The following is a 21,088-nucleotide window of genomic DNA, read 5'->3' as shown; positions in this document are numbered from 1 at the left end:
GTGAAATGAGGGAAGTACATGGATTAATCTATACCTTCAGTCAACGGCAATTGAGGACACTCTCCATTGCAATCGTCGGAAAAAGTGGAGAGCTAGGTGCCCATTTTTGCCTGTGTGCACACGCAAGTTGAGAGGTAGTGGTTGTGTTTTGATTCGAGATGGATGCGATAATTTGAGGAGGCTGAGGAAGTGAGGATTCCGAGCATGTTGAAAAGCCGAGAGACAGGAGCAGTCCGGGCTTGTTTGTATTATTCAGATTCTTATCCCCTTGTCACGAGCTTTTGCCCATTTATCAGACCCAATCTGTGGTTGGCCCGGCTAAAAAGTCGGAATTATATGAATTGATTTAAATTAATTTAAAAAATAAAAAAATATTTAAAATTTTAATATTTTATATAAAAATATTTAAAAATCATTCATGTTAATATAAAATATACATATTATAAATAATAATATTTAAAAAATTATTTTATAAAATTTTATATTTCACATTAAAAAAATATTATATTAGCATATTATCTTTTAAGTTGAAGTTTTTAAAATAAAAGGTAGTTTTTTAGATATAGGATATATATATTAAAAGATTTCAAATCTTATATTAATCTCTCATTAAAAAAAAATATTGTGAACATAGAGTATATATACTAAATAGTTTTAAATCTCATATGTAAAAAATAAAATATTCTTTTAGTATTTATATAATGAACTTTAAAAAAAATTAATGATCAATTATTAAAAAAAAAGCCTTTATTTAGGAAAAAAATATATTTAAAAAAAAAATTCAACTTAGTTTTGCCGAGCACCCAAGTTACGAGTCAACAGGTTTTTGTTAGGTTTTTATTCATTTTTGTATTTTACTTTATTTAGACCAATCTAGTTACCAGATTTACAGGGTATTAGGTAAATATATCGGTCAGTCCAAATTTAATAACTATACTTTTACTTATTATTGGAGGTGCTTACATTTATGAGTATTGTTTTGTTTTTTTTCTTCAATAATTAGGTATTTGAGAATATGTAATTATTTTTTAAAATATTTTTTTATAAAAAATATATTTAAATAATATTATTTTTATATAAATAAAACAAGCCAAAAAATAAATAATTTTTTTAAAAATGAAAATTTACCCAATCTCCATTTAAAAACCAGCGCATTGTTTACTGGAAGAGTAAATCGCACCAAATTGCAATGCAGAGAAAACAAAATGACGACTTGACAAAATCTGAATGAGTGCTTAGCATTGTGATTAGAGATTTCGCTGAAAGGACAAGGGTCGAACAAAATCACCATGAGAGGAAGTTACCACAAGCAAGTTTTTGTTGTATTGTGTCGTTGAAAGTAAAACTGGTTCATTTTCTTTCCCTCTTCTTTTCAACTACAAGGTCGAACAAAATTATCGAGATTTGGCACTAACATGAGATGAGATTTACTAGTAATTTTTGCTATTCACGCATATGCTCTTGAGCACATAAGGAAGCCCAGAACTTTAGAAATGAATAGAGCATATGATTTCTTGACAGCAAAAAAAAAAAAAAATTTTTTAAAAAAAAAAAAAAAAAAAAAAAAAAAAAACCAACAACAACAGGTGACTGTACCCGCAAATAGCTTTTCTAAATCCATACTGACCAGTGCTCAAGACAGAACAGGACAGCTTTCATCCCGGGCCAGATATAAATGGTCACGGGAGGGTAATTTATGATGAATGTATGCAAATTAACAGAACGGGGTTCATGAAAGTATTTTAGGGATCTAAATTTGGGGTTGTAGATGTTTTTTAAAGTATTTTTAATTTAAATATATATTAAAATAATATTTTTTATTTTATAAAAATAATTTTTGATATTAATGTATTAAAATGATTTGAAAGTATAAAAAAAATAATAAAAAATTTAACTTTTTTAAAATACAAAAATAAACCATCTTTAAAAAATGTTTCTAGCGATCTTGCCTCCTAATAAATGTACCAACATGCTGTATTTTGCATTAAACTCCAACACTCCAAATGTAATTTAAATGCTAATATTAGCCGCGAGAAGTCATCGAACCACATATATAAGCCGATTTTCCAGGAGTTGTATGTTAAAAGAAGCTAAAACCTTCGAGAAAACATGGAACTCCACTCTAAAAAAACATTGTTTACTATAATAATGGAATAATATTTTTATTTCTTCACTAAAAAATTGTAACATTAGTTATTAAGAATATTAATTTTTCGTGGCTAATTTGTCATTGCTAAATTAAACAACTATAAATAAATTTTTTCTCATCTTAATTGTATAATGAAATAACTAAAATACTATTGAAAAAAAAACTTGTCATCAATGAATATTTTTGTATTTACATAGTAATTTTTTTTGTTATTATAATATCAGCTAAGATATAATTTGATATTTGCATAAATATAAAAATAATTAAAATGCATAATGAAACGAATAAAATACTCTTCAAAGCAAACAAAAAAAAAGGAATCAAGGGTTTTTTATATCTTTTCACAATGATTTAAGTGTTATTATTAAGTCATCTCAGGAACAATTTAATATTTGATTAGAAAAGGCAAGCATTTGAGACATGTGAAAGATGTTTATGCCCTTTAAACAGCACGTACAACACCTTTAATACATCAAAAAATGTTATTCCACAATGTTATTGGAAGTGTCATTGTTGCCTCTTCATGTTGGTAAGGCACGTGTTTCCGGTGATTGTATGAATTATAATCAATAGGCTTTCTTTGTTTTTTTATTATTTTAACTCTTACCCCCTAAAAATTACAATATAACCCTTTTTATTGTTGATATTTTAACTTAAGTTTTTATTTTTTTGATTTTTAATTTTTGTTCTTGATGTTTTTGTAGAAGTTTTTATTTTTATTTTTAATTTCATCTTTCAATCCAAATTGATGATATTATGTTTTCCAATTTGATCGTTACTATTTTGATTTTTATTTTTTTCTTGATCCTTTTGGAAAAGTAATTATTTTTTTTCAATTTCACCATTCAATAATGATTTTTTTTTTATTTTGTATGTCAATTACATTCCTCATTCTTTTGGTTTTTTGGTCTTTTTGGTAAATTGAATTTTATTTTCAATTCTACTTTCCAATCAAATATAAAATTTATTTGGTATTTGAGTTTTAATCATCATTCTTTTAATTTATATATTTTTTAATTTTTTTTGTATAATTAATTTTTTTTAATATCATCATTTAATATTTTATTGATTGAAAATTGAATTTATGATTTTTTCCAAATAAGGTGCTTTAGGTTTAATAACTTGAGTATGAGTTTGAAAAATTAACATACTTTTTTTAAGAAAAAAAACTTTATACTTCTATTTATTTATTTTATCAAATTATTACAATCTCATTATTTGAGTTGCGTGGTTGGCGGGATATCTCGGGTTGGCTTGACCTTAATGATCAGAGTTATAGTTTTGTCATGTAACTTAAGTTAACAAGGACATGTTTTTTTATGCCTTTTTTTTTTGTTCCATTATTATTTATTTTAATATTTTATGAATTGAGATACATCGTTTGTACTCTTTTGAAAAAAAAAAAATTTCCTCATGTTTTCTTAATGACTTTTCTTTTCAAATTTGATTCATCTATTATCATTTTTTTAATCTATATTAATTAAAATCATCTTATTAGACCTATTCAAGTTTATGACCCTAGTCGTATATTAAAAAAAAAGAATGCTTGAGACAAATAAGCATCATTTTTCACATAAAAAATAGTTCAGGCCTGCAGGAAGCACAAATACTAAGTCTAGTTACAAAATACACTAAACTTATGGAGTTTTCATTTTAGCAATCCATAGTGAAAATGTAAACCCCTGGATAAACATAAAATCGAAGTAATGAGACCTCAATGAGTAATGAAGACTCAGTATGAAAAGAAATGAATAAATAATAAAGGACATCCATTTCAAAACAATCAAACATATATGTCTCTCTCTCTCTCTTTCTCACACACACACACAAAAACACTCTCCCTCTCTCCTTGATTGCTTTGAAGTGGATGTCTTTTTAATTAGTTTTTATATGTTTGATTATTACATGTGTTATTGATGATGCTTTTTCTTTATATGCATTAACTAAAAGTTAGACGGGTACTTTAATGTCAGCATGACCTTTTTCGATAGAGGCCAGAGATGATTTACTAGAACCTTTACGATACTTTCCCAAAATTATTTTGGTACATCCCACTACTTTACCAATGTTATAGAAAAAAAAAATCAATCATCTATAAATAAAATAAGATATTATTATACATTATAACTTTATTAACCAATTAGCATGGTATTATTGTATAATATTTTTTAGGGCATGCAGTATTATCGTAAACAGATTAATCTACGTTAGGAATTAAAGATGTTGATATTACAATTTACAAATTAATATATTCAGTGCTTGTCATTTAATAAATATATTAAGGTTTTCATCAAGTGAATATATCAGTTAGCATTTGTCAACTTATTAACTATTTTGTGGTAGACTTGTTAATTCTCTTATGTATTTCCCCTTTTCTTATCATAATAAATTTCATTATTCTAAAGGAGAATTATACATCGCATAATTTCCAACGAAAATGTTATATCAACAAACTATCAGTGGTTAGGTCGTGGATACCTAAAACATTAGTAATTTCAAGAACTTTAAATACGACCTTAACCCTAAGTGTCAATTCATGACTTGTAACTAAAACATATGTTTTCAAGAATGAACAATTAGTTTTTTCTTTCACTGTATAAATGGTAGTATATCTAAAAAAGATCTATTAAACCACCATGTTTTTCCTGTAGCGGTGATGTTTCTTATTTGTAAAAAAGTACAATATTCAGAAATGGTAGAATATACAGTTATACACTTGACAAATAAATATAGAAGCAATCATTTATGACATCTCCTATAATATTTTCTACAATCAAGTAGGATCATATGAATCATGATGCATTGTTCTTGTATACTTAACATCCTTCTGCATGCTTAGTGTGAGATTGACCATAACATAAAATTTAGAACAAAAGAAAGTAAAGAGAGATTAAGAGAGATTTTTTATAAACACATCAACAATCTGCATCTAAGACAACTCAAATCAAGGATGAATAACACCAAAGATAGCTAGCTCATGAATAAAATGATAATTAGAATCAATATATCTAGACTATATGTGAGAAACACAATTAAGAGTTAAGGAGATTGCATTTTTTTAATCACTTAGAAGTAAAGATTGGTGTTTCAAAGAAACCTTAAGGCATTGAAGAAGGTGAGAGCCAAATAACTTTCAAGGACATGCGAGTTAATGCTTGATACTCATGTTCACAACTAAAACGAGAAACAGTGGGTTGTTTCTTAACACTCAACAATACAAGGTTTTCACCAAAAAAGATTATATAACTGGAAGTGGAGCAGCGGGTGTTATGGTAAGTAGCCCAATCAGCTTACCTACCTGAAGGTGGAGAAAAAGATAAATATAACCCATAGTGGAGTGTGCCTTAATATAGTGAAGAACATGGTTAAGTGCATGAAAGTGATCTATAGTAAAAGATTGCATGTACTAACTTACAAAATTTACAACACAAGTGAGATCAAGATGAGTTATAGTCAAGTATTGCAATACTCCTACCATGATGTGATACAAAGTGGGATCAAATAAGGAATACCATCACCAGTGAGCCGCTAAGAAACAACCATTGGTATATACATCAATTTATTATGAAGGAGTTAAACATGAACAAGAATATCATGAGTATATTTGGCTTGACTTAAAAAGAGTCAAGTTGCAAAAAAGGATGCCTTAAGACCAATAAAATAACTCAAATTGCCCAAGTTTTTGGTGACAACTTCACGATGAAAACACTAAATAAAATCTCAAAGTAAGGCATCATCATTGTTTGTCACAATAATATCATTAATATAGAGTAATAAATAGATAAGATAGTCAGATATGGTGAGGATATAAAATGATGTATAATTATGATTACATAAAAAACCAAAATAAAGTACGAAGGACCTAAAACCATGAAACCAAGGATGACGGGTTGCTTTAAGCCATAAAATGCCTTGTTTATCTTGTTGCTTTAAGCCATAAAATGCCTTGTTTATCTTATAAACATTGTGGGAAATATTAAGAGAATTATATTTAAAAGTAGAAAGAAACGTTGAATGACCATGCTTAAGCACATAGAGATCATAATCACAACAACTGATTACCACCACTTTTGTTGTTACGTAAATTTGTATGGTAAACGACTTATCAATGAAAGTAATATAAATTAAATAATCAAATGTTAGTTTAATGATAATAACAAGTTTCTAAGTGAGTTAAGGGACAACTAAAACATCCATTAGATTTAGATTTTTAGATGGAGAATGAATATTAATATGAGTGATTGGTAAAAAAAACTATATTACCAAATATTACACAATCCTTATAATTATAGACTTCAACCTTGTTCACTTGATATACATTGAAAGTCATATGAATAAAGGCTTTAATGTTTGTGTGCTAGTCAATAGAGGTATATTCTAAGGAATATTGAGAAAAAGAGTTAGTAAGGTGAGCATGAGAATTAGCTACTCTTATATATCAATCATGACATTGCTTGATAATGTGTCCTTCATTGTGATAGATTTGGTAACGAGGTGTAATTTTCATAGACTTGGCCACCACCAACATTAAAAAATTCCCTTTTCTATGTGATTTTTTATTCCTTCCATTGTGAAATGCATTAAAGGTGCCTTCGTTGTCAATAAAAGCAGTTGATGAAGCAACAAGTGCTTCATGTTTTAAAATATTTTTGAGCTTTTAGCCTTTAGAACAAGATCATGAAATAAAGGAATAGAGGAAAGAGAGAGCTTAATAGTAGAGAAATTAGTAAACCCAGGGCCAAAACCATGAAGGTACCAGTATATTATGTCAGTTTCATTAACATGATGATCTATAATAGCATAGCTAGCTGATTGCACAATACCTTAAAAGTGTGAGATTAGATCATGAAATAGAAGAATAGAGGAAAAAAAGAGCTTAATAGTAGAGAAATTAGTAAACCCAGGGCCAAAACCATGAAGGCACCAGTATATGATGTCAGTTTCATTAACATGATGATCTATAATAGCTAGCTGATTGCACAATGCCTTAAAAGTGTGAGATTACTCAGTAACGCTGCGAGTATCTCATTTCAAAAGTTACAAGTTTTCAATCTATGGCTAAAAATAGAATCCAACACGGTCCAAACAACATAAGAGGTACAGAGATAGATAATCTAAGTCGTGTGCGTTTTGTTTGGAAATATATCAAAATAATATTTTTGATATTAGCACATAAAAATGATCTAAAAAATGATTATTTCGAAGCAAAAAAATAATTTTTTTTAAAAACACTTTTGCTTGTATATTTTTTAAATATATATCTTGCTAAATAAATATTCATAACAAAATAAAAAAAATTAAACTTTGAAAGTGTTTTAAATGTTAACGTATTTCTAAAAACATCTTAAAAGCTAACCATGACACTAAAATATTGTTTTATTAAATTAAGGGGATGTTTGAGAATATAAATAACATTTTTTTTTAAAGTATTTTTTGTATTGAAATGAATTAAAATAATATTTTTAATTTTTTTTTAAAACCTAAAAATAATATAAGCCCTCTTGAAGCAATCCTTTTTCTTATGGGCTGGATCTAATACATGACTGGGCTATATTTGACCATGGTTACTGGGCCTTAAAACCCATTCACACCCTCTCTAAAAAAAGAGGCGACAGCCGTCGTGCCCTAGGCCTTGATAAACAAACACGCTCTCGCCGCTCGCTAGCTTACTGACCTCCCAAAATCCCCAAATTGAACCCCTTCCTTTTCTCGGTTAGTACAGCTATTTGTTACTTCACCTCTCTCTCTTACTGGGTCGCCTCACCCCGTTACTGTATTGTTAGCTTCAGGTTTGCCTCTTCAATTCTCAAAAAAATTATTTGATTTCAAAATATTAGGGTTAGCGATAACTATCTTAGATGTTTCAAATTTTGGTGCAAAAGTGGTTCTTATTTTTGGTATAATTTATCTCACAACTTGTCATTAGAGTTTGTCGTGTTATTTTTTTGCCTTTTGTGCTTGGTAATCTGTGATTTTTATTTAAGGTCTAAAAGTTCTGGTATTCATGTTCACACTGTGTTTAAAATGGGTTTTTGGCTGTAAATTGTAGTGGCTTTCCATTATTCAGATGACCCAGATAATTTTGTTAGACTGACCTGTATGTGTCCTCTTTTGGATGTCTAGATAACATCTAGGAGATGAATGAATTGTTAGTTCGCTGTTATGCTTTGTGGAAGAGGTTAATTAGGAAAATAGGTAAAAAAGTTTTACTTTTCCAATATCTCAGATGAGACGGGGAGGCAGAACCAAACTGCAGCGTTTTTTGAAGGCAGGGAATGGAAATGTAATTATATGTTGTGTATTGTGGTTGTATATAACGGTCGAATGTTTAAATTCTTGCCAGAGGTTTCCGAAGGCTTATATATCTAGATTCTGGCCCTTTTCCCAAAAATTTGGAAACTCTCAACAGAACTACGAAAAGGCTCCAAATGCTTGTTGGTAATCTTCTTTTGCAGTATTGGTCAGGACCTCTTAGCTTTGTTCAGGATTGTATCTCCAAAGAAATAGCCATCTTGCTTAAAGACCCACCCTCTCCTTTTGAAACTATTTTTTGAACGTTTGCCTAATTATTGATGGACTTCTTCTGTTGCAGGGAGAAAATTTTACTAATTAATAACTGAAATTTTTCTTACCTCGGATCATGTTCTTTTAATTTGCCTCTTTCTGTAGTGGCTGGTTTGGTTTGAATGATCAGCGAAGAAGATGGAGTTGTGTAGTGTCATTAATAATTATGTAGATTTGACTCTGTTGGGGGCAGTGACTGTTTGCAAGAGATGTACAATTTTCATCAAAGGATATAATTGAGGAATGGGGTTCCGTGTTCCTGGTGCTGAGTTGAGTGGTATCATTGTTATGTACTCTTTGTAGGATGGATGCTTGTTGAAAAACGTTTTGTTTTGTACTGTTGGGATTTGGTGTTTTTGTTTTGGAGGGGTAGTTACGGGTTTGGGTTTGAGTTAATGGATGATGATGGGTGTGTGGTTCTGATGTGGACAGGAAGGAGGCAGCAGCGGTGGGTGTTGGTGTTGTGTTGTTTTGCAGATCAGTGTTGGTAGGTATTAATAAGGGTAAGTTTGAAGATGAGTTCTGACACTAGGAGCCAAAGCAGGAGCAGGAGCAGGAGCAGGAGCCCAATGGATCGTAGGATCCGCTCTGATCGCTTTTCCTATCGTGGTGCACCTTACAGACGAGAGTCACGTCGGGGTTACAGGTTTCTGTTTGGTTTCTTTTCCTTTTTATGTGCTTTGCAAGTGGCCTAGATGAGCAAACTAACAGTGTTAGAGTTTAGTAAAGAATTTCATTTCATCTGATGGTGTCATGGAGAGTGGAAATCTGTGGTTATGGGATGGGAGATTCCTAAATTTTTGCTATTGCCAGGTTGTGCAATTGTAACAGCTTTGTGTTCCAAGTCAAAGAAATGCACAGCACTGGTGTTTCTGCTGCTTCTTCTAGATTGTGATTGAATGCTAGCTTTCATTCATGGAATAAGGATGTGGCCATACTTACTTTTTATTTAGATTTATTTTTTGATAAGTGGTGCTATTGGGTGTTGTTCCATTTCCTTCTTTGTTGTGGTATTTGGTTAGACAACAATTTGTGTGGAGAAGTATGAAATCAACTCTCTCTCTTTCTCTCTGCTGTTTGTTTGCGTGGAAGAAACAAGGGCTCCTTTATGATAGATGTCCGCCCTATTCATTTCCTTGATGTTGTGCCTGCACATCTCTCTTTGTGAAGGCTTGTTAAAGAATCACTGATTCTTGTATTCCTTTTCTTATATAGATTCAGTGCTCTCTGTGCTGTTATACGCTGCTAAAGTTTAGTTTTCTGTGATTTTGCAACCAGCCAAAGCAATCTGTGCAAGAACTGCAAACGACCAGGTCATTATGCTAGAGAGTGCCCCAATGTGGCAATTTGTCACAACTGTGGCCTTCCCGGGTATGAACTTCTATTCTAGAGACTGCGAATTGGAGCATTATGTTCATCATAATGTAAACCTGCATTTATTCATGAGCAAAACTGTGCAGGCTTAGTTTAGATTTACAATTTATGACATTTACTCAATCTCACATGGTTAAATGATATTTCTATAATGACAGGCTCCACTACAACATTTACTCGACCATACATGGCTAAATGACATTCTAGATTGATCCACTATGACATCTACCTGACCTTACATGGTTAAATGACATTCTAGAATAATAGGCTCTATTGTTGGACTCTTGTTCTACTTTCAGGGTAAATGGAAGAATATATGTTTCACCCGACGACATTTTGCAAACTCAACATCTATAGTTATCCACTAAAGGATGTTTGGCTTTGGCCTGTTGTGTTTTGAAATTTTTTCCTAAGCATCACACGTAGAATTGTGATTTCTGAAAATTTCTTTGAAGCTTCTTCCATGTCATTTTTGGTTTACTTCTTCCCTTTTCTCCTATTTCTATGCAAATCTATTTATTTTTTCCTCACCTAGTCCACCCATAAACACAAACAAGATACTTGATTCTACTGCTGGCACCTGCAACATGTGTTTTGTCATTATAGTAGTCTAGCATCCATTCCATCACCTTTTTTGCTGTATCTTGGCATTACCAAAATACTATTTTAGCCCTTTTATCTTTGTACTGATACTGAAATCCTGGAAGTGTGGGACTTAAAAGCAAGCTATGTGTTTGACTGGAGAAAATTGTCCTGAGAAATCTCAAGTTTTGGTCATAGCACTGCAAGTACACTAGTGTTAAATGGTATTTTCCAGTTTCGATCTTAGTTTCCCTTGCAAACCAAAGGGACCTTCCACTTACTGCTAAGCTGACTAAGTCCATGCATGGAAATCTCAAGTTTTGGTCATAGCATTGCAAGTGCACCAGTGCTAATGATATTTCCAGTTTTGATATTAGTTTCCCTTGCAAACGAAATTGACCTTCCAGTTACTACTTAGCTGACTAAATCCATGCATAAAAATGTCTGGCAGGCATATTGCTTCAGAATGCACCACAAAATCCTTATGCTGGAACTGTCGGGAACCTGGGCACATGGCCAGCAATTGTCCCAATGAGGGAATCTGCCACACCTGTGGAAAGGCTGGGCATCGAGCTAAAGAGTGCACAGCTCCACCCATGCCACCTGGGGACTTGAGGTTATGCAACAACTGCTATAAGCAGGGCCATATTGCAGCTGACTGTACAAATGACAAAGCATGCAATAATTGTAGGAAAACAGGTCACCTTGCACGTGAGTGTCCCAATGAGCCTATTTGCAACATGTGCAATGTTGCTGGGCATGTAGCTAGGCAGTGCCCAAAATCAAACATGCTTGGAGAACGGGGAGGTATGCGCAGTGGTGGTTACCAAGACATTGTATGCAGGAACTGCCACCAGTATGGACATATGAGCAGGGATTGCATGGGCCCCTTGATGATCTGTCACAACTGTGGAGGTCGAGGACACCGTGCATTTGAGTGCCCTTCTGGGAGGATGATGGACCGCTATCCACAGAGGTTCTACCGTTGAATAATGATCCGAGTGTTGGCAATATTTCTAGATGAGGGAGGTAGCTCAATTAGTTATTAGATTTTTTTTATCGAGTGTTGAATACTAGGCTTGCGGGGGCATTTGAAACTCTCTATTTGATAGGCAGTGATTTGATGATGTTTCATGCGGAGCATTTATTTTATAGTAGTACCTAATAATTGTGTTAAAAGTTGCTCTGGTTTGGAATAAAGGATTTATTACGCAGTGTGCTAATTATGTTTTCTGATGGTGAGGCGAGTTTGCCATCTGCAATTTTTTTCGCCCGAGTTCTTCACTGTACCATGAGCTCATCTGGAAACCTTGATAATGGTTATCCAGTCAGAAACAAGCAAGTGCAGTAGCAGACGGTAAGACCAACTAAGCTTTCTTCAAACGCCAAGGGATGTAACAAATTAGCCTTTATTTAACACTTTGTGGTGAAGATTTTTCAATTAAAGAAGAAACTGCAAGCACCATGAAATTCAAAATTAAATCATCCAACTTTCATCAAGCAAATCCATTTGTATTGGAAAGATAGGACACGAAAATAACAATCGATAGTGCAAAATCATCAAGCATAAGATCATCAAATAACATCACCGCCTGACTATCAGCCTGACATTCAGCATATAGAAGGAAAGCAGGGTAAATGTGTGACTGATGATATGGCTGGAGGGGTTAGAATTATGGTTGGATTGGAAAAAAATAAATAAAAAAATCGAGCCCGTGCTTTGGCATTTCCACCTGAATGTTCCTTCTTCTTCTTCTTTTTAAGTTAAATGACAGGGTATCTTAAGCTCAGCTGGTGTGTTAACCGAGTTTACGTTCTTTTTTTTCAGGTAATCTTGGGTAGTATTTCATTATTGTTGCGTGACCAAAAAAAAAAAAACAGTGAAAATAAAATAGATAAAATAAAGCAGGAGATGGAGAAAAAATAACGTTTGATGGTAGTCTGTAGAACAAAGTAACTATTTTTGTGCCATATTTGATTAATAGTTAGTGTGCAGGACAAAGTAACTATTTTTGTACCATATTAATAGTTGGTAAGATATAATAAAATATATTTTACTTGATTAATAGTTAGTGTGCAGGACAAAGTAAATATTTTTGTACCATATTTGATTAATAGTTGTAAGATATAATAAAATATATTTTACTCTTAATATATGTCACCAACAAACTTATTTGTTTTAATAAATAATTATATATTATTTTTTTATTTTAATTTATATTAAGTATAATAATTCTAGTTATAAAAATCCAACTGGCTTAGGGGTAGACTTGGACCTGATGGTCTTGGGGTTTGGACCAGTCCAAGTAAAATAAAATAAAATTAACTTGATTTAACTATGTCAACCCGGGTAAAAAATCCTTTAATTTTTTAAAAAATAGTCAAAATGACTTGATACTTTAAAGAAAAAATGAGTTAACTCGGGTTAACTTTCTTAATCCCATGATCTAGGTACACTTTCGGATTAAGTTTTAAAACTATAATAATAATCTCTTTTATATTAACATGTCTTGGTTAGATAATTTTGAAATTAACAGTTTTTTATATAAATATTTTAGGTACAAAAAATAATATATATATATATATATATATATTATTTTTTAATGTAATTACCCTTTGTACCTCCTATTTTGAAAGTAAAAACTAAAATTTAAAATTATTCTAAGTACATATTTATTTTTATATTTTGTATGTCCCTTTCTCTTCAATCAATCATGTTTTTACCCTTGTTATCTCTGTCTTGTTTTTATTTCAAAAGAATAACCATACACTACTTTAAAAACATACCAAGATTATGAATTGAACCTGAATGTTTTAAAAAAAATTTGGTGGGCTCATATTGGACTTGATGGCTTATCAAATGGCTTGAATCATTAATTATAAAACAAAACTAACGAAAACCTAAAAGAGAAGGAGAAGTAACTCTAGACCTCAAAACAAATCATTATGCATTGTGTATATTCCCCTATGAAGAAACTTATAAAATTAAGGAAGGAAATGATAAGTTAAACATTGAGAATGAATAGTTAACTTGTTAGAATGATTATTGATGGGAGAAATTAAATAAAAATTATTGTAAAAGATATATTTATTTTTATATCTTTGTATATCGCTTTCTCTTCAATCAATCATGTTTTTGCCCTTGTTATCTATGTCTTGTTTTTATTTCATAAGAATAACCAAACACTACTTTAAAGACATGCTAAGATTAAGTTCTCTTCATATTGATTTGATATTTTTGAAAAAAATTAATTAAGTCCTCTCTAATATTGACCCCAAAGTTTGAATCGAGAAAAAAAAACTCCTTTAACATCAAACATGCTCCTTGGAGTTTGAATTAGATCACTATATGAATTGAACCTGAATGTTTTAATTTTTTTTTTGGTGGGCTCATATTGGACTTGATGGCTAGGCTAGCTTATCAAATGGCTTGAATCATTAATTATAAAATGAAACTAACAAAAACCTAAAAGAGAAGGAGAAGTTACTCTAGCCCTCAAAACAAATCACTATGCATTGTGTGTGCCCTCCTTTGAAGAAACTTATAAAATTAAGGAAGGAAATAATAAGTTTAATGTTGATAATGAATATTTAACTTGTTGGAATGATTATTGATGGGAGAAATTAAATAAAAATTATTGTATAAGGATTTTTAAAAAATAAATATCAAAAAATACCTAGAAAATATAAAAAGTTTAGAATGCAAATAAAATCCAAATAAAAATAACTTAATAGGAAAGAAAAACTTGGAAATAGACTTGAATGAATTTTGAGTTTGCCTTGTCAAAATTTGATGAAAATAGACCTTTAAAACATATAAAAACTTACCCAAGAAAATAAAATGTTGAAAAGTGGGACAAAAAAAGAAATTAATCAAATTATATGTTTGTGTATGGGATGTTTGCCGGAAATTAATCAAATTATATGTTTGTGTATGTGTGTGTATGGGATGTTTGCCAGTCAATAAAGAAAATAGAAAAGAAGATAGAACTCTAGAGAATTCTAAAGAAATCTCAGGAAACTTGAATATTAGTAGAAATTAAGTGTGCTGCACACTAAATTAAAAAGATATCAAGCAAGAGAAGGTAAAGAAAAGTGAAGGGAGGATTGACCAAGAAAAGGAACGGAATTCTAGGAAGTCTTTTAGAACACATTTAAAGCTTGTACTTGGTAAAGTATTCTCCCTTTCATTTTAACAAGGTCGCATGAGAAGTAGATATATTGAGTTGAGGTTTTCAAGTTGTTTCTAGGTTCTGAAATGGATGAATTAAGGTTTTTGAAAATTTTACTTGAATTAGAATTCTTAGTTTGCATATAGTTGTGAAACTAGTGAAATTATAACAAAATTTGGCATAATTCATGGTTATGTTTTATGATGCATGGCCAGCCATGGAAAAAAAAATTATAGGTGAATTGAAATAATGTGTTTTTTAATGCGTACATGTTTAAATCAAGGAAAAAATTGAATGAAACATTATGGTTATTGGGAAGGAGAAGAAGTTGGCATGGTAAGGGAAAGTAATAAAATATTTTATATAAATTATATATAAGGATATTGTAAGTGAATTGTTGTAAGATGAATGATGCATTGCATGAATAGTGAAATCATGTTGATTTTGCTAGTGTAAACATGTTAATGATATTTTGAAATTTATTAGAAGTGTGAAAGAAATAGTGTATATTGATTGATAATGAAATAGAATACTTGGTATTTTGAAAAATATGGTTTGTAAATAATTGGATTATTTGATGTGATGATTTATTTTAAACAAAGCTAATCGTGCCTTGAAATTAGGCACATTAGGTTTATGAATAAATTTATAATGAGTGGGAAAATGCCATTGTTATAGGGGAGGTTGCTAGAATAAGAGCTCAATTAGGAGGAGTCAGATTATCGCAAGCAGGAGATATGTATTTTTCACTTCATTTAAATTTAAAAATTTTATATTTATAATTGCATCTTTAAATCATTTAATTATTGGATATATATCTTATATACAAAAAAAAAAGCTAAGGGAATAATAATTATTGGTAATCATAAGGGGTTACCGAATTAATGATAATCAGATGTATTACTGAAATTATTGGTAACCATGAGAGATTATCGAATTAATGATAATTAGATAAATTACTAAATTATTGATAACGATAAAGCATTACCAAATAAATGACAATCAAATGGATTGTCAAGATTATTGGTAACTTATGGGATTTTTGAATTTCAGGTAATTTACCGGTTTGATGGGTAATCGAGAAGGATTACTAAAGTAGTGACATTATTTAAATTACCATATGCATTATTTGTAATTATAGAAATTAATAATACTAGTAGGCTGAATATATTGGAGATAATTAGGAGAAATTATAGATATTAATTTTTTTTATACTAGATATTGAAATTTTATTTAATGAATTAAAAATTGAATTAAAAGTTTCTCACAATCCTAACTAAAGGAGCAATAATTAATATAGCATATTATTATATAATTGTATAATTATTGTAAATGTTATGTTCAAATCTTTTGATTGTATAATTAGAACTATTAGTATAATAATTGAAAACATGTAATGCTATATTATTATTCCGGGGATTGCATTTAATTGTAAAAAATTATATACTATTAATTAATATAGGATTATGATACATGCAATGTTTATATTATTATTTTGAGGCTTGATATTTAATTTTGATGTATATTATATTGTGTAGAGTTAATATTTTATATGTTTTATGTGTATTAATATTAGAAATTAGTTATATTTCAATTCATATTTGAAATGTATCATTGAATTTTTAAGATAATGAAAAATGATGATAAAGTTAAATGGGACATGATTCATGATGATTGATGGTTGGGTTAGAATTGAGGATGGATAATTTGACAATAAAAAAAATAAAAAAAAAGTGGAAAGGTCAACAACTTGGTATATTGATTTATAGGAAAAACTTTATTGAAATTTTATTGAATTAGAATTGACATTTATATATAATAATAACAATAATAATAAATAATAATATCAATTTTCTTGGAATATGTGTAGATTATATATATAAATATTAAATAATAAAAATATACGATGACATTATATATTGGAATAGGAAATTGATGAAATTGCTTGTAATTCAAAAAAATTTTAAACTATATATCAGGGACAAATTGTAATGACCTAAACTTGCAATGCATTTTTTCATTTTTCACAATTGTTGTGTGCTTATTAAATGGGGTAATTTTTTTCTAGAGCCATATTAGTAATTTTATACTCATCCTCCATTATTTTCTTCATCAAGTATTATGATACATATAAAATATAAAATTGTAAGGTTGCAATTCTTTTTTTCATTTTATATACATAAATTAACTCACAAGCTTTTATCTAACATTACAAGATACTATTTAATGTAAAAAGTAAAATATTTTGAAAACAATCTATTAAGTCTGCATTTTGAAAGAAGATGCTTGTAAAAACATATAGGATCACAAAATTAATATTCCTATTATTATAATTATTAATATTTATCAAATCAAATAATCAAACATTCACATCTTAAATGAATCTATTGGCACATCAATTCTATAATAACTTTTTGATTTGATACATTTTCTTTAATAATTTATCAACTTTTATTTATAAATTTTTAAAATTACTCATCATTCATTGTTCAACCAATTTTAAGTTTATTATCCTTTATTATACTCATAAATCGTTCTTTAGTTTAATTATGGATTCATCAATATAATTTTTTTCAGTCTTGAACATCTACTATACCAAATATGATCCATTCATATATTTATCCATCATTATTATTCATTTTACCCATTTAAGACACATTCATGTTTTTTCTATAATAAATATTCCTCATACCTATTCATAGCATATTTATTTATTTTTCCTCATAAATATTCTTTATGTCCAATCATAGCACATTCAAATACACATACACACCCCTTTTATTTTCATTCTTAGCACATTATTATATAACCCCCCCCCCAACATTTCTTACATATTCATATATATTTTTTCCCGTATATTTCTTATGCTTATTCATGGCACATCTATATATATATATACACACACACATTTTAAATGTTTCTTAAGCTATATCATATTTCTATATTGTTCTAATTTAAATATTTCTTATATTACACCATGTTTTGTCATTACACTCTTTATTTTTCCTCATAAATATTCTTTATGTCGAATCATAGCACATTCAAATACATATACACACCCCTTTTATTTTCATTATTAGCACATTATTATATATCCCCCCCGAAACATTTCTTACATATTCATATATATTTTTCCCGTATATTTCTTATGCTTATTCATGGCACATCTATATATATATAGACACACACACACACATTTAAAATGTTTCTTAAACTATATCATATTTTTATATTGTTCTAATTTAAATATTCCTTATATTACACCATGTTTTGTCATTGCACTCCATTTAATATTTTTCTCATCACATGATATTAAATTTCATCATTGTGATCCATTTAATATTTTTTTATATTACATTTCGTTGTTGTGGTCCATTTAATGTTTTCTTATATTACAATCCATTGTTGCAATCCATTTAATCTTCACATATTATATTCCACTATTACAATCCATTTAATACACATAATATTAAATTCCACTACTGCAGTCCATTTAATCTTGACATATTATATTCTACTAGTATGATCTAGTTAATTTGCATAATATTTAATTCCTGCTATAAAAAAACCATACTTTTATTCATATCATTTTCCCTTGCCTTATAAACATATTATATTATTGTTTAACATTCATTTCTTGCTTTATAAGTATAAATTGCTTGACATAAGTATAATTTGCACGACATTTATTTGAACAATAGACCATATCTGAATGACTAGCTCTATTTTATTTTATTTTCCCCAAATATGTGATCGTTTTATTTTCATGTAGCAATCTCAATCATTAATGTGTACATCAAATAATGTCATCCTACTTAAAAAGCATAATAAATATATAGACCAATTGCAAAGGCTTAACACTTATAATAACTTAATCGGAAGGCATAACATATAACTATCATAAAGATATAATTTTCAGATAATCTGCCTTGAAAACATAATTTTCATATTGCTTGTCCCGAAGGCATAACAATCATATAACTATCATAAAGATATAATTTTGAGATAATTTGCCTTGAAAACATAATTTTCATATAACTTGTCCGGAAGGTATAATATTCATATATTTCACCTCAAAGATGTAATATTCATACATATAAACTGCCCCGAAGGAGTAATATATTAAATATTCATACAATCTTAAAGGTGTAAATTCATATTCCCCGCCTCAAAGATGTAATATTCATATAACCTACCCTAAAAGCGTAATATTCATTTAATATATTATCCTGCTTCATAGAAAGTATTCAAATAATATATTTTACTGTCTTATAGATAACATTTTCTCATGATTCACATTTTTACAACTTATATATAATTTATATTGCATTATAACTTTACAAAAGTAATTTAAAATTCACATTTTTACAACTTATATATAATTTCTATTGCATTATAACTTTACAAAAGCAATTTAAACAATTTACAAGGCAAAAGAGCAACCCTTACCTTGAAGTTATGTTATACATGCTTTTGAGAAGTTGGTCCTATTATAAGTTTTTCTCCTTCATTCCAATAAAACATCTCAAATTAACACCTAAACCTTTCACCACATTTACTAATTCACATAATCATATATTTTTATAAACAAGTTTATGGATATAATATTTTTGTTTATCACAATTATCCCATGTCTATGAATTCATTTGCATTATCCCATATCTTTATTATAATAATTAACATCTAAATGTTTTGTTATTCATTTTCATCAACAAATTGTAATGTCTTAATGACTCAGTTTTTCATCAGCAAGTTTCAATCTCCAATATTTTATTAAACTCAAGGTGATCATTGACTTTAAACTATTTTATACTTAATATTTGAACATATTCAATCCTCTTAAATATATTAATGACCACTTACACATTTAAAATAACTGCTATAAACACTACATATAAACCAGATAAGAAAATCATCATCACATCATACACAAGATAATTCCAACATACCATTGTTTACATTAAAGACAATGCAACTTAATCAATTTACCATGATTAACTTCTTAAATTTTCTAAAATTCTATATCCTAACAATTTGGCAAATTTGAACAAGATTCATAATTTCTTGTAATTTTCTTAACACAAACTCAGACATATTTCTTCCAATCATGAAACAAAATATATATTTCATTTAACCATTTCAACATCAAGGTATTCAAACCTCATTTCTATACTTTCTAAACATAAATCACAACATGTCAAGTATTCATTTAAACAAGAAATGTACTTTCTTTACAATTTATAAGGCTTCCATATTACATAATAAGTATTCAATATCATATATTTATTCAAACTTAAAATCCATAACTTCCCCCAAACATGCATATCACATGAAATTCACATATCCAACCAAGAATCTTTCTTAAACAAATACTCATATCAATTATTTATCCTGTATTATGTTTCTCACACATACACATTAAATTAACATATAATTTCACAATATTTCACCTGATTTTTTCAAAACACTTCCAAAATAATTTCATATATCCTAATTCAACTTCACAACCACTTTTGCCATTCTCACCCTTTCATTTCATCCATAAAACATATAATTTTTTCAGTCTTTTCAATTTATATTTTTTCAAGTATGCTAATTTCTATACTACAAATACCAAAACACTACACACAATCCAATTCAACAAGTTCTTATATAACTTAAACAAATTTCTAAACTTTCATGCATGTAATTCACACACCCAAACAAAACTTTATTTTACTAACAATACCTTGGACTTTCATATTCCTTCATAAACATTCAATATCAAAATTTAACAAGCTTTCACTTCCTCTTTTTAATTTCTCTACAACACAAATCCAACATAAAGATCATACATCCTATTAAAACACCACACACATACACCAAATCAAAATTTAACCATTATTTATACCCTATATTACACTCATTTCATGTCAAATTATAAAATTCATAACAATATCCTTTTTTCCCTAATTAGTTTTAAGAACCCTAAATTTAAGAATTTAAGACTTTTCTATTCTTCCACCATCAAACCCATTAAATAAGTGATTAGTACTTAAAATTGCATTTTTTATCAAGACTTTATATCATCATTTTGTACTTGAAGTATCAATAACTCCTTAATTAAAACATGTTTTATAATAACATATCTAATAATATAAAATACCTTTAATTTGTGGTAAATATTTATTTTAAATACAGTCCTATCACATAAATAAAAGGATTGATTGATGAATTTAAGAACTGAAATTGAAAGGACAAAGAGATG

At 29.0% G+C, this 21,088-nt stretch overlaps 1 protein-coding gene across 2 annotated transcripts; it reads left to right on the top strand.

The window, feature by feature from the left end:
• Nucleotides 1-7,758: 7,758 nt before the first annotated feature.
• Nucleotides 7,759-11,901, top strand: LOC105134477 (zinc finger protein GIS2-like). 2 transcript variants are annotated; one of them, XM_011038894.1, is made up of 4 exons: nt 7,759-7,938; nt 9,146-9,359; nt 9,992-10,084; nt 11,121-11,901. In XM_011038894.1, the coding sequence occupies exons 2-4, from the start codon at nt 9,229-9,231 to the stop codon at nt 11,656-11,658; spliced, it is 762 nt and encodes a 253-aa protein (XP_011037196.1). In that variant the 5' UTR covers nt 7,759-7,938; nt 9,146-9,228; the 3' UTR covers nt 11,659-11,901. The 2 variants fall into 2 exon arrangements, with proteins under 2 accessions (XP_011037196.1, XP_011037197.1); XM_011038895.1 differs by lacking the exon at nt 7,759-7,938 and adding an exon at nt 8,449-8,587.
• Nucleotides 11,902-21,088: the final 9,187 nt, after the last annotated feature.

This window comes from Populus euphratica, unplaced genomic scaffold, assembly GCF_000495115.2.
Source record: "Populus euphratica unplaced genomic scaffold, PopEup_1.0 scaffold104.1, whole genome shotgun sequence".
Classification (NCBI taxonomy): domain Eukaryota; kingdom Viridiplantae; phylum Streptophyta; class Magnoliopsida; order Malpighiales; family Salicaceae; genus Populus; species Populus euphratica.
Note: the sequence above shows the minus strand (reverse complement) of the source record. Positions and strands in the feature narration are given on the sequence as shown.

Coding starts and splice junctions, on each gene's coding strand:
- LOC105134477 (XM_011038894.1), top strand. CDS start 9,229: ATGAGTTCTGACACTAGGAGCCAAAGCAGGAGCAGGAGCAGGAGCAGG. Junction 9,360..9,991: donor GAGTCACGTCGGGGTTACAG/GTTTCTGTTTGG, acceptor TTTTGCAACCAG/CCAAAGCAATCTGTGCAAGA. Junction 10,085..11,120: donor CACAACTGTGGCCTTCCCGG/GTATGAACTTCT, acceptor AATGTCTGGCAG/GCATATTGCTTCAGAATGCA.